At 34.3% G+C, this 15349-nt stretch overlaps 1 protein-coding gene across 1 annotated transcript in view; it reads right to left on the bottom strand.

Moving 5' to 3' along the window:
- The window catches only part of aff2 (ALF transcription elongation factor 2), a 293897-nt gene extending 280274 nt beyond the window's left edge, over positions 1–13623 (bottom strand). The window contains exon 1 of the mRNA XM_039648817.2: positions 13368–13623. Within this exon, the coding sequence (XP_039504751.2) occupies positions 13368–13420 (53 nt within the window). The 5' untranslated portion in view covers positions 13421–13623. The remainder of the gene's footprint in view (positions 1–13367) is intronic.
- Positions 13624–15349: the final 1726 nt, after the last annotated feature.

Below are 15349 nucleotides of genomic sequence, written 5' to 3'. Positions count from 1 at the left end.
AATCAAAAGGCTTTTAAGGTCATGAGAAACATTCAAGACAAGTGTCCTTTTACTGGTAGTCTACCTTCTCTTATCACCTTTAAAGCAAGATGTCCACCTCAATCTAGCGTCACATCTTCTCTCCAGAACTTTCTCTCCTCCTGTGAGATTATAGTCTCAATGCATCTGTGCCCCTTTTGTTACTCACAGCTCTTAACAGCTCTATGAGTTTCTCACAGGGAGATAGTCTTCCATTTAAAGCATTTTGGCTTCAATTCATTTTCTTATCTTTTCGCTCCTTCTCTGATAAAGATGTGTGTTCCTTTCCGATCTTTATCAAACAATAAAAGCCGGGGGGGACTTTCAGAGCACTGGAGCAGCTAGAATGACAACACTTGCTAGTTTTTTCTCAAACACTTTTAGCTCAATGTGAATGAGCCACGTTTAATGGGACAAATTAGCATGTGCTGTGAAAATAGGCGGACAGTTGGATGTGAATGACGGAGCTCCGTGTGATTGTGATATTTGGCAGGCGTGCCCTGCTCTTTAGCAGTTCTGTAGCTCCCAATAAACAAGGTGAGATACATTTTTACACGCTCAAACACCGAGCGAGTCTCAGAATCTCAACATCAGCACACAGTCATACCTTGACTACAACACACGCAGAGTCGTCACTGCCACAAATAAAAAATATAATAAAATAAATACATAAATAAAAGAAAAACAATAATAAATGAAAATTCAAGAAATAAAATAATAAAATAAATAAATTAATAAAATAAAATAATAAATTAAATAAATAAATAAATAAATAAATAAATATTTTTTATAAATAAATACATAAAACAACAAAAAAAAAATAAAATTGATTTACTTTCAGTCAAAGCAAAAAAAAAAAAGTGTTTGTCTAAAACGCTACGGCAAAAAATAACACGTTAACATCCAAATTTTGTCAGTTCAATCAGGTTACAGATTCTCCAGGATCTATTTTTTTTTTTTATTCTGTCATCATCTACCCTGCATTGCTAAGAACTATTTCACTTTCGTCCCCATCCCACAATCAATAATCAAAATGTCAAAAATTGCTCTTCCATTCAATAAAACTGCATGCGGTGCAGGGATGATGACAAAACCCAGGAGACTAACTCACCGCTGGGGTTTTATAATGGATTTTTTTCAATTCATGAGTAAAGCCTGAGGTAAACACAATCACACTGAAAACTTACATTTTGAAGCAGTTATGCATCTTTTTGAAAACGTATGTTCCTATTAAGTAACTAGATAAGACGGTTTGCGGTGAGTGTGTGCGGTTTAAATTGTAGAATAAAACATCAATGTATCGCCAAGTCATGTTTACCACTTAATTGCGCTCTCACACTAAATTTAGCTTAGCAAACGTGTCCCATTAAAAGCCTAGATCACATCAAATGAATTAAGGAAACCGATATGTAAAAAAAACAACAAAGCCTGCTTTCCCAGAATGCATCAATACAGCTGAATCTTGCATTCTACATCTCTAGAATCAGATTCGTCCATTGGCACTGAACAAGAATGTTATCCGAGTAATATTCAATCAAGCCTAGTCACAGTCCTTTGGCATAATGCCCACACAAAGAACAATGCTTGATTATGCAAGCGGAAAATCACACATAAAGTTAAGCATCCAGCACATATCCGAGTGAATACAGTCCGCGCCGCGGCCCGCGAGCCATGTGTTCGATTCTCAGAAATTAAGCTTCGTCATCTCCCAATTTGCACGACTCAATAACCAATAAGCATATCGCTCACTTTTTGATAGAGGAAAAAACTAAACAAATATTGTTCAATCAAGACATCCGTTAATATTAGGGCTCTAAAAAGAATGTGCAATTTCCTTTGGCTTAGACCAAGGCAACAGCAAAAGGTCAGTAAAAGACAAACTGATTCATCTCTCCGGAAGAAATGAGCCGCTCTAACAGATGCCTGCGTGTCTCTATTGAATCAGCATATTTGTCATAGAGTGATTTCAATGGAGGCAGTGACCTTTGGGGTAGTGGAGTAAATTGCTTCATGGCATAAAGGTAAGCTGGAAGCTTGAAGCATGAAGCTTGATTAACCTGAGGATCTTTAGATGGAATCCAACCAATCAGAAAGCAACGGAAGAAATCAGGAAAGACATTCATTAGGATCTGCTGTTGTGGTTTCACTGCACACATGATTCATTTGGTGTGATCGGGGCATTGTTTAATACCAGAAGCAGTCCGAAAGATGTCGTGTTCAACATTCACAACCAGCAGAGCATTTCTGTAATGGAAACAGAAGATATAGCCGACCGTTCTAAAGTTCAATAAGGGTCAAGAAGATATTTTGGAAAGAAATTCATTCTTGTATTCTGAAGGGCTGTCAAATGATTAATGGCATCCAATATATATATATATATATATATTTTTTTTTTTACATGTGTTACATATGTGGGTGTTAACATAATATATATGGGTACACTGTATACAATTATTTTGGGTATATATAGGCTATACATATATATATATATATATATATATATACATACATACATGCATGTATATTTAAGAAAAAAATATTATTTATGCATAAAATATTTATATTTATATTTAATATAAATTAGGGCTGTCAAACGATTAATCGCGATTAATGGCATCCAAAATAAAAGTTTGTGTTTACATAATATATGTATGTGTATATGATTATATATATATATATATATATATATATATATATATATACACATTATTATTTTATATATAAATAATTATTATTATTTATAAATAAAATATTTATATTTATATATAATATAAATTATATATAAATCTATATACAGTATATACATTAAAATGTTTCTTAAATATATACAAGCATGTGTGTATATTTATATATAAAATAATTATACACAGTGCACCCACATATATTATTTAAACACAAACTTTTATTTTGTATGCGATTAATCGCGATTAATCGTTTGACAGCCCTACAATTAATAGTGACAGTAAAGACATGTATAGTGTCACAAAATGTGTTTTTTTATATATGTTTAATGAATTTTTGTGTTTTTATCTCTTATACAAATCGGTGGTTTCGCCTCCAAAACTGGTAATTTAAGGGTTAAAATCCTGAAATTGAATACATTTTTGGTAGTTATGATGAGGACTGATGCTGATTAAAAGATTTAACTTGGTAAAAGTGGAAAATAATAATAATACATAATATATTTTAGGCAATGTTTAATATGTGGCCATTTTTGGTCTTTAAAAAAAAAATCTGACATAACTCAAAATCTTTAAATGCACCAGAAATAATGTTGCTGCTAATATTTGACATATTCAAGACTGTTATAATCCAAATCTAAAGTTTTCTCTTTGCAGTTAGTGTATTGAAAATAATTCAATATTAAACTAAAATAAACAAAAAAAAAGATTGATGATTCATCCTGCACTTAGGGATGTATCCAAAGTCGAATCAAAATATTATTTTCAAGTACCAACTTTATACTTTTATTTGGCTCATATCATAAGTCCATGATTTCTAGTAAAAAAAAAAAAAATGCACACATAAATTTAAGCTTTTATTAATGCGTGCCTTTAAATTGCTTTATTAATTAACCATGCATTAAGCAACCTTGGATTTTTCATCAATGACTAAATCAATCTTTGGCAGCCTTGGCCCGAAATCATATTCCGTTCAGGTTTTGTTTGCTTTTTATGCTCCATTGGTGTTTGAGTCAAAACTATTTTGGCTCACATATTGATGCTGTCGAATTGAAATGGTCAAGGCTAATTGAAGCAGATATTTAAAGCATTTGAATTCACAGGGCCATTACCACAGCCCTTATTGGCTTTATTGTAATTAGTGCTCAGTTAATAACTTCTCTAGAGCGGGACAGCCTTTCAACATCGGTCCTCGTGTCGGTGTCACTTGAACTGTCCTGTGTTAGCCTGACCGGCATTAAGATGTGTGACCGCTGTGAATCAGGGTAAAGTAGGTAAGCACAGCACCTGTTGGATTTTCGTATGGATTTTGTGTTATTCATATATTTACTTTGAAATCATGATCAAAAAACCCATTTCAATCATGATTTTGATCTTGACTTACAATCACACAGAACACCCAAACAACAGCAAAGAAATGGGCTAAAAGCAACACATATAGCAACCGCACAGCAACATCCTGACAGGCAGAGGGAAAAAAACACCACTCGCACAAAATGTGTAAAAAAAAAAAAAAAAAAAAAAATTATTGGTTGATTTTTATCAGTTTATCGCTGCTCATAAATCCTTGTTTACATCAGCAGGAAAGTCATTTCAGAAGTGGAGGCATGCATTACTTATTTATTTATAATTGAAGAGTTCAGATGCAAAAGCCTCTAAGTGCCATTTGAAATTTTCATCTGATCATTGATCATTTTTATGAAGCTTGTATATTTAAGTTCAGTGATTTCACTTAAATGGCAATGATAATTACCTATTAATTGTTATTTAAGTGAAATTACTGAACTTAAATATACAAGTTTGATAAAAATCATCATTAAAGAAGAAAATTTCAAATGGCATTTAGAGGCTTTTGCATCTGAACTCTTCAATTATACAATTTTTAATTAGGGCTGCATGATTTGAGAAAAATAAATAAATTCATCTAATAAAAATTGTGATTGCAATATGTTTAAAAATTGTCCAAACATTTTGTGAGTATACATCAACGTGACTGCTAATAATAATACTAATTAGTATTACAATTGAAGAGTTCAGATGCAAAAGCCTCTAAATGCCATTTGAAATTTTCTTCTTTAATGATGATTTTTATCAAACTTGTATATTTAAGTTCAGTAATTTCACTTAAATAACAATTAATAGGTAATTACGATTGCCATTTAAGTGAAATCACTGAACTTAAATATACAAGCTTGATAAAAATGATCATTCTAGAAGAAAATTTCAAATGGCATTTAGAAGCTTTTGCATCTGAACTCTTCAATTATTGGTGTTATTATTTTAATAATAATAATGAAACAAAAAATAGTAATAATTAGTATTATTAATATTGAAGCTGTTGTTGTTATTATTAAATAAAATATTTCTAAATAGTAAATAACATTTCACGGTAAAATATAAAATTTGAAAAATACATTTAAAAATACATTAAAATGACAATGATAATAATAATTATCATTATCATCATTGTTGTTTTTGTTGTTGATGTTACCAATTAATATTTTTAAAAGCAGGAAAAAGAAAAAAAAATATTGGTTGATTTTTTTATCAGTTAATTGCTGCCAATTAATCCTTGTTTAAATCAGCAATAAAGTCATTTCAGAGGTGGAGGTATGCATTACTTATTTATTTCTAATTATACAATTTTTAATTAGGGCTGCATGATTTGATAAAAAAATAAATAATAATAAATCTGATAAAAATTGTGATTGCAACATGTTTAAAAATTGTCCAAACATTTTGTGAGTATACACATCAATGTGACTACTAATAAAAATACTAATTAGTTCAATTATTGGTGTTATCATTTTAATAATAATGAAAATATATTAATAATTATTATGATTACTATGATGACTAATTATTATATGATTAATAATATTAAAGTTGTTATTATTAAATGAAACATTTAGAAATAGTAAATACCACTGCAACATTTCACTGTAAAATACAAATTTGGCATTTAAAAATACATACCAATGACAATGAAAATACTAACCATCATCATTGTTGTTGTTGTTACTAATTAAAATATATTTAAAAACAGGAATAATAACTGTAATGTTTTACTGTGAAATAAAATAGCATAAATAAATACATTTATTTTACAGTACAACTGTAAAATTACAATACTAATATTTATTGCAGCCAAACAATAAACCAACCAACCAGAGCCAGCATATATTCATTTCATTAAATCACAGTCTTTGGAATGTAATAATAATAATAATAATCGTGATTTTTTTTTTTTTTTCATAATAAATTATATTAAAAAAATGATCATTCATTGTTTATTATTTATTTTTCTTCAGAATATTCTGCATAAAACCATAAGACATTCACACAAAAAAAAAAAAAATAAATAAATAAAAAAATCAAGTGAAGACTGGTTTTCATCGGCTTGCATGTACAGTGCTAAACTTAATGTCATATTCATGTCCATATATCTTTACTGGAACTACTCGAATTTGCAGTCCTACCGACTGTCGCCCCGCCAGAGTAACTTGTTAATCGCGTGCCGAACCCGAGGCCAGTCACCTTTTGTCTCTCCCATACAACCTGACTGCCGTGCCAACCTTGCTGCTTTATCATGCCACAGCATTTGGCTTTCTTTTTGCAGGTGGCAAAGTAAGACCACGGGCACTGTGCTTGGCAGCCCGCTCTCACTAACATCATGCCAGCCTTGTGCAGAGATGTGCCGGGCACAGCCTGGCTTGGCTTGCCTTTTCAAGCCGGGCACAAATGAGATTGGCACCGTACGCGGCTCCTCGAGCGAACCGTGTGATATATAGTCCCAGCTGTGGTCAAGGTGGAAGCGGGAAGGCGAGGGAAGCTGGGAAATGTGGTAGATCTGTGCCACGACCATGGAGAATGTTCAATCCCTGTGACTAAACAGCATGGGAGCAAAGAGAAACGGCACACAACGTGCCAAAAAAGTGGACACGACACACACACACACACACACACCACAGTAGACTAAGAAAAAGTGTCGTTTCACAGCATAACGGAACAGTTTGTTTGCCACACTTTCAGTGCCCTACTTTCTGAACTTAACAAAATAAATGGTTCATTATGGAGGAGAGAACGTGGTTTGGCAATGCAAATTGTCTTTGTGTTTGCTACCATTTATTTTCTCGTAGTTTGTATTGAATTCAGCCAACATTTAGAAAGAGTGCGATTCACTGCATCATCCAATTCCAGTAATAAACAATTTCAATAAATGTAAGCTAGTATGTTGCAATACACATATCAGTCTAAATTACTCAAGATTATAAGTTTAACATATAATTGTATGACAAAACTGCTACAAATCCATCTTGAGTGAGCAAGTAAAGTACAAAACAAATATTTATTTGTATAAAAGTATCATTTATTTTATATTACACTTACAGACAGGATTCATTTTTATCTGTTTAGTTTTGTCGGCTATGGAAAGTGTCAGAAATAGTTTGTCAAGTGTTTATCTTGTCGATATTTGGGACACAAGTAGTATGTTCGGCACTGAGAACATTGACTGATGATGTCACGGTAATATTTACATTCTATGTGATTAGTGGTCTTCTTTATTACATATATGTCCACAGTAAATAGTGATTTAGTATCTCGTCTGTCTTACTTTCGCTGTATTTACACAGCGAATAGTTTGTTGTATGTTTATCCACATCCAAAGCTGGCAGAAAACCAATTGTAATGATGTCAAAGTGGCTCTGATGTGACATTTCATTAATGCAGAATCAAAGCCTGCCACCTAAATGTAAGTAAGATGTTAACACTTTATTTTTAAGGTTTGCTAGTTACAGTAAGGGCCGGTTGCAACAGAATCTGTTTTGGGCAGTGGAAAGGGGGAAAAACAAGGTCTCTTTTATTTATTTATTTTTTTATTTTATTTTAGTTATTTTACCTTGAGCGCCACATTTGTAGAACACTGTGGGCCAGTTGCATGAACATGGCCATTTGGCCAAGACAGTGTCTTAAAGTCCTGTGGTGAAAAACAAGCTTTTAAACTTGTTTATGTGTCTATGTGGTGTTTTTAATATGCAGTAAAACAAACCATGTACAAATTCATAATCATAAGTCGACACCATTGCCGAGTATTTTCTCCTTAAAACTGCAGTGAAGCAAAGACAGTCTCAAAAACACGGTTTGAAATCGCTGGTGTTTCTGACGTCACAAACGACCTTGTAACCATTCAGGGGTGCGTTTCCCGAAAGCATCGTTAGCCAACTATGGTCGCAAGTTGATCGCAATTTCCATTGAACTCTATTGACAACGACGGAACTTGCGACCATAGTTGGCTAACGATGATTTCGGGAAACGCACCCCAGGTCAACATGTGATCGTCAACGAGTGGATCTCTGAGCTGGTGTGAGTGAGTGGAGGCGGGGTTAATTTGCATATTCATAGAACCATGTATACTAAATGAAGCAAGGGTGAAGCATTACGGATTTTTTTTCTAAGAAAAAACGCTATTATAAATATGTTATTTTTGAGATAAAATATGAGTTTTAAGGGATAAAATGATTGACTAGTGACTATAGACCCGGAGCCTGAGGACTTGAATTCCTTTCCCTCCATTGACAGAAATGTCCGGCTTTCCGTGCTTGCACTGTTATATGGTAGGGGGCGCTATCATGCATCAAGCGATTTAATTAATTTTAGATTAAAATGAATTTTTAATCTAAATAATTAAACAATGTGGTGATTAATTCAATGTGGTGTTTCGAATTAAACAAAAAAATTAATCACACCCAATTTGGCTGAGAAATTTTACCCCCAAAGATAATTGAAAGTCATTATTGTATCAAATGAGAAAAGCATCAAATAGACTTAACAAGATTCGACATAGAATTTCGTACACATAAACGTGTACACCGTGTCCTAATGGTGCGTTCTATTATTCATCCGTCTCGGAGATCCGAATCGGACGACAGACGTTGCCTAGCAACACGCCCCCTTTCCTCGGATTTCTCCTCTCGGACGTCGGACGACCATGAGACCACCGAGCAAGAATTCCGTTTCGGAATTCAAGATGGCTGCGCCCTGTGACTTGTAAGAATGAATTGTTTTCATTGTTTTTGAACCGCTTTGGTATTTTAAATGACGATTATAATCACTCGTATTACTGCGTCCCCTGTACGTATGGGAATCGGTTGTTTTGAGTGTAACTACTAATGTTGCGAGTGTTGCTAACAGAAGATTAACATGAAAAACATTAAATAAAGTGAACATTTTCAAGTTCAAATGGCTGCGTTTTGATAAGGTGTAGTCATAATTTTTTTTTTAAATGTAAGTGCCTGGTACTCGGCCAGTGCTACCATGACAACAGCGGTCCGAGTCGGTTCGTTGGCTATAATAGAATGCACAATAACTACACGCGACGCGATAAATTTCCAGCGACAGCAAGTGTGTCGGTCCACACTAGACGCGACGCCACACGTCAATCAAAAATCACAGCCATTCAGAACAGTGTGTGGGCGGAGTCTCTCTGTGAAAGCGCACCGCTGGCCCGACATAATCAAATCAAGAAATAACATTATTAAAAATCAAAACATTAACAAAATATACTCACTGGGTAATTTTGTTATGAAGTACAGTTGTATGTTTGCATAGAATTCCATAGAAATCTGAGGTAAATTATCCGTTATCGCTTGTGGAACAGTGACCTATTTTTAACTAAAAATAAATAATGTGTACTCATAACCAGGGTAATTTCTTCAAATGACAATCAGTTTATTGGATCTTATTCATCGGGAAATTCATACCCATCCCGTCGCTTTATTATGGATGGAAGTTTTTTTTTTCCTTTTTCCTGATGACTTTGTGGAATTTGTTGGATTTATCGTAGAGAATTGAATGCCTTTTAACTTCAACAATCAGTTCCTCGTCGTCCATGTTTGATGATTAAATATTCATGACACGCAGAACTTCCATCCAATGAGATCTCTGTGTGGGCGGATCCGTCAGCCGTGACGTCGCAGAAATAGGAACCGTTTCTAAATTAGAAACTTCGCGTGTCGCCGTCGCATCTGGTTAGGACAAAAACTCTGATTAACATGGAAAAGATACCTTTTATCGCGTGTCGCGGCGTCGCGTGTAGTTAGGACACGGTGTTAGGCTTCGACAGCCATGAGGGTGAGTACAGAATTTTTGGGTTTAGCTATACCTTTATTAGTTTTTTTATTAATATGATAGCATGATTTTATTTTTAGGAAATTATACTCTAAAACTCTCAGTAAAGGAGGGTGGAAGTAAATCACTGAGTGTGTATCCATTCATTAGATTAGTTAAAATGACTAATTCGTTCAAGAATGAAGTAAATGGATGGGCTTTATGAATGGGCCATTGAATCATCGATTCATCCGATTCGTTCAAAACGCGAATTCGTTCAGAAAATTGCTGTGAGAAGCGCAGTCCTTCTGCTACGGCTTTACAAAAACAGACAATATTGTGTCTAAAATATAACACAGTATTAACTTCATAATTATTGAACTGTCGTTTGCTTCATGTTAGTCACCAATCACATGTATGAAAAGTAAGATGACTACTACTAATTAGGGGTGGGTGTGTTAAATGTGAATTAATTTAAATTGTTTATTTTTTTTTCCCCATAACTATTTTATAAGTTAATGCATTCAATTGAAAGCCCTAGTAATTATGCACAATGTACTGCTATTACTTGTAAATACATGCAACAAGGAGACTAAATTAAAAGTGTTACCCACTTGTTTTGCAATTCTTTTAATAAATTCAATTCTAGTTTAATTTTCATGATCTTGAATGGTAATAAACACTTTATTCAGTGTGAACTCCTAAAAAAAAAAAAAAAAGTTACATACAAACACATTTAATGGTTTTCTGAATATTGATAGTGCCAATCCAAAAGTTCCCATCTCCATAAACAAAACAAATCCTGCGAGTCTGAAATTCTGTTAACTTATCATTCAGCAATAGTCCAAGGCTTTGCACATTTTAACACCGGGAAATAAAATTGAGTTATTGGGACAGAAATCCCTGCTGAGAAAGGGCAAATGACAGAGAGGAAAAAAAGGCACAAGTGAGTCATTGAATAATCCCTCCTGGTGCTATTCTCAGGGCGGCTATAAAGTGCCGCCAAATGAAAAGAAAGTCACAATAAATGGCTGCACCTAATTATGAGGTCTTCTATTACCACTAAAGGTGCAAACCTATAAAATATAGCCATATAAAGTCTAATTAAGCATAGCTCCGGTTCTCTAATCCAAATTCATTGGTTATGACAAATACTTAACTCGTAATACAAAACGATTCACCAAATGCACCACACACACACACGGAGAAGAGCAATTGTTTTCATAAAATATTGGAATAAACACACGTCAAAGCCATTTGACTCTGTTAAAATGAAGAACGAACATTATTGTAGCAGCCATTCATATCACGGCTGTGTCAGCACAGAAAAGCATGTCCCAATCCACACCGCCTCAGTGGCTCCCATGCTTAACCTTTGTCTACAAATAAGTCCATCGAAACTCATTTTGCACCTCACTGAATTCCCCACAACCTAATCTGACTTGATCATATCCAACTCGTGTCGAAGCCCAAACCAACATCTGTGAGATCAGATTCAAATCAATATGATATCTCAAGTACAGCCCAGGGCCATCAGATAGGGATACAGGGATATCTGTAAGTATTAAACACAAAGACAACGCGTTATTATAGTGTTGTTCTTGCGTCTAATACATTGATTTATCTCTAGAAAACACAGAATTCATCTATTTAGCCAAATCTACATTTCAAATGATTTTTGTTTTTGTTTTTTAAAGGGGGGGTTGGTCGACTCGACAGTCTATGTGAAAAATAGCGATACACTCCCTTTAAAACACAGACCATGCAAACTTACTGTATCAGACAAAAATGGCTTTTTAAATACCCTCATAAATATTCACAGACTTAATGGGTAGCTCAGGGTTATGAATGTGGCAACAAGAGACAAAATTGCCACCACCGCAGAAGTAATAAGCAACTAGCCCGTAGCTGTTCCTGAGAGAGAATAGTTTTAATATCAGCACGGCGCCTGCAAATATAACCTTTAACCTGAAGTTTAGTTGTATATTTCAGTGACTATGTAGAAAATAGAGTGATTTGAAGCTCCTTATCAGACAATAGACGCTTTTTAAGCCAACAAACCATTGTGTCATCACTTAAGGGATTGCAAACAAGGACTCATAATTCCCTAGACAAAATTTAAATGTGGATTATTACATTTTCACAGATGTAAACAAATGTGTCCCATTCCTTTTTTTTTTTTAAATACAATTACCGACCTAAATGCCCATGAGGGGACAAAGTAGGACCATTTTCTTTAAAATAAAAATAGTAGCAAAAACATTTGCTCCCCTAACAAGATGACAGCCTTAAATGTCCACTCAAAACCATATCCAACAAATCACATTGCTAATAACACAACAAGCTTAATGATCCCCGATTATGTGGAGGACAGCGAGTAAAAAAAAGAAAACAATAACACCATACAGACCATAAAACACACGTAAGGTGTTGAAGCAACTGAGAATCATGCAGCTCAACAAAGGAAAAGACTTGCGTCCTCCAAGACAAAAGCAACTAAGCAAACCAACATGCTTATGTTCGTGTCAATCTGTCAATGTAGGTCAAGTGATGAATGCTCAAATACGTCAAGAGGTTTTATTGTTTTATTCTCTGCCACATTGCTTCGTATGGATTCATATCTGCAACTGCACGGGTTCCTGTGCTCTGCCACAGGGTGGTGATATAGAGATTGTTGAAAAAGGTTTTTAAGACAAAGAATTATGCTGAAATCATATTGTTGTGGTGGATAAAAGTGCATAAAGAAAGACATTAATAACATATAGCCCTAACCAGCTGAGGGCGCTATAGCTGACTAATGTGCCAAACTGTTCTGTTTGCAGTATAAAGTTATGGATAAATATGAATCCAACTGCAAATGACATTCATATCAGGCTCTCTTACACTTCTGCACAAAGGAATGCATGTTGATTGTTTTTTATAAGCAATAAATGCAAATATGGCGACACTAAAAAAAAAAAACTGTCCATATAAATATAATAAATTGCAGGAGTTGAAATACTAAACAACTGGTATAAGCAATTATATTTTTATTACTCACTACTTACAATGCAATTACCCAAACATGAACACTAAGTGTGACTTAAAGGACTTTTGACTCATATTAAATCCAATCAATTAATAATCCATGATCTAATAATATGGAAATTTCACTTTAAAGTAAGAGGGGAAAGTGGCAGAGGCTGCACTTAGTTTCGTTGATAGTTTTAATGCATAGACACTCAATTCATCTGTAATTAAACTTTATCCCAATTATGAATCAATCAATACAAACACGAGAGCAGTCGGAGACAGCAGAAGTGAGCACTAGCGAGCTGCCTACAAAGACAGCGTTTTTGGACATCATATGTGCGCTTTGCGAATGCGCGTTCGGATGATGCCCCCCCAAAAAAACGCTGTCAGGGTAGGTTGCTCACTAGGGTTTGAGACACAGCCGCTACATGCGTCATAATGGGTTTCACTCGTATTTCGGAATGTGACCACGTCAGATCGGAGCGCATGACAAAGACATATCATCCAATAAACTGAATGAGCCTAAAAACATAAAGCCCGCAGACGTACCACTGTTGTTCCAGCTCCCAGTCCCTGAAGAAGTCAAACTCGAATAGGTCCATGTTCGGTGTGTTTCAGTGAGGTGCCGGTGGCCTCTGTGTCTGACGCGCGGCGCAGCTCGCACTGCTCGCACTGACTCTCTCCTCTCTCCGCTCAGCGACACGCAGCCTTGCGGAAGGCGGAGTCAGGGCTCGCTGGAGGCGGTCACTCATTCCGAGAAGACCGGCGCAAACACTCTGAACCAAAGCAGCTCCACCTGTGTCTAGCGTACACCACCTGTCCAACATTAGAGTCGAGAGGGCAGAGCAATTTAAACCACATTTATTAAAACGAAATGTTTTAGCATCCATGTTTTACATAGCCATTAAAAAATAAATAAATAAATAAATAAATAATGTTGTTTGTTTTTTTTCTGCTGCTGTCCAGTAGTTATATTTGGTCAAATATATTTCAGTCATTGCGTCAGTCGTGTTTTTCTTTTTCTGTCACATTAAATAAAATGTCACGTGACATGATAATAATTTTACATCCATTTAATTGTGCTACACTTCACATTAGTAGAAGAGTTCTTTTTTTAAATGACTGCATCATTAGCTACTTGTGGTAACACTTTACAATAAGGTTCATTATTTAACTGGTAATAATGAAACACACTTATACAGCATTTATTAAATTGTTGTTCATTTTAAATTTCAACAGTACTTCATATTAAAGTCTTTATATTAAAAAATACACTCTAAACAATGTTGGGTTGTTTGAACCCAAATTTGGGTAAAATATGGACAAACCCAAATATTAGGTTAAAAATTAACCCAACTTCAACTTTCACTGTAAACTGTTTTTAATTGCATTTTTAACCCAACATTTGGTTTTGTCCCTATATGACCCTAATTTGGGTTGAAACAACCCAGCATTTTTTTGAGTGTAGTAAATGTACTGTGAACTAACGTGTACAGCTGTATTTTTATAAATAACATAACAAAGATTAACAAATACAGTAAAAACAAAATGTATTGCTCACGGTTAGTTCATGTTAGTTAATACATAAACTAATGTCAGCTAATTATCCTCATTGTAAAGTGTTACCTTGCTTGTTTACAACTGTTATTCAAATATTTTCTTTGTTATAGTAAATGCATGGTTGCGCAAATGAAATATCATTCAATCACACTTTTAACAAACCTGATTAAAATAAATAAAACATATTCTCCTTATTTGTTGCATTATTATTTTTTTCTGTAATGTGCTGAAAAAAAATGATAAATAATATTTTATAAAAAAAAAAAAACTTACTAAAAGGTACATGTGGTCTTTAACCCTTCCACGCATAGAGGTCACTCCAGTGGACACCTATTTATAAAGCATTTTCTTGACTTTGCACACCAATTTCCTCAGTTAACAAGTTTCTCCGGAATATCCAATCCTTCTATCCATATAACTCTTGCAGGTGTGTGTGTGTGTGTGTGTATATATATATATATATATATATATATACCGGGCAGAAGGCAAACTCAACGTTACATAAGAAAACAACCAACAAGGACAGGCTGAACAGAAGCAAACTAAATACAAGCATGAATCAAACATAACAAGGTGACACAGATGATGAAAACGATGAACAGGTGGATGATTGAGGGAGTGAGTTCAGGTGTGGAGACAAGAGGATGCTGGGAAGTGTAGTGAAGATGACGAAGACAGAATGGTGCAGACAAAGACTGTGACAATAATGTGATGTAATGCATTGCTTTACTCATTTCATCAAAAAAGTAATCTAATTGTGTAATGCATTACTACTTTGATTAAAAAAATAATCTGTTTGCGTAATCAGTGTTGCTTGTAATGCATTTATTTACTTGTGTAACATCAAAAAGTAATATGATTACGTAATGCACATTACTTGTAATTAATTACTTGTTAGATCAAAAAGTAATCTGATTACTTAGGCAGTGCGTGTACTTGTACATTACTTTACTCGTATAAATTAAAACAAA

The sequence above is a fragment of the Pimephales promelas genome, chromosome 9 (assembly GCF_988280905.1).
Source record: "Pimephales promelas chromosome 9, fPimPro1.hap1.1, whole genome shotgun sequence".
Lineage (NCBI taxonomy): Eukaryota > Metazoa > Chordata > Actinopteri > Cypriniformes > Leuciscidae > Pimephales > Pimephales promelas.
The sequence above is the reverse complement of the archived record's forward strand: the minus strand, read 5'-3'. Positions and strand labels throughout refer to the sequence as shown.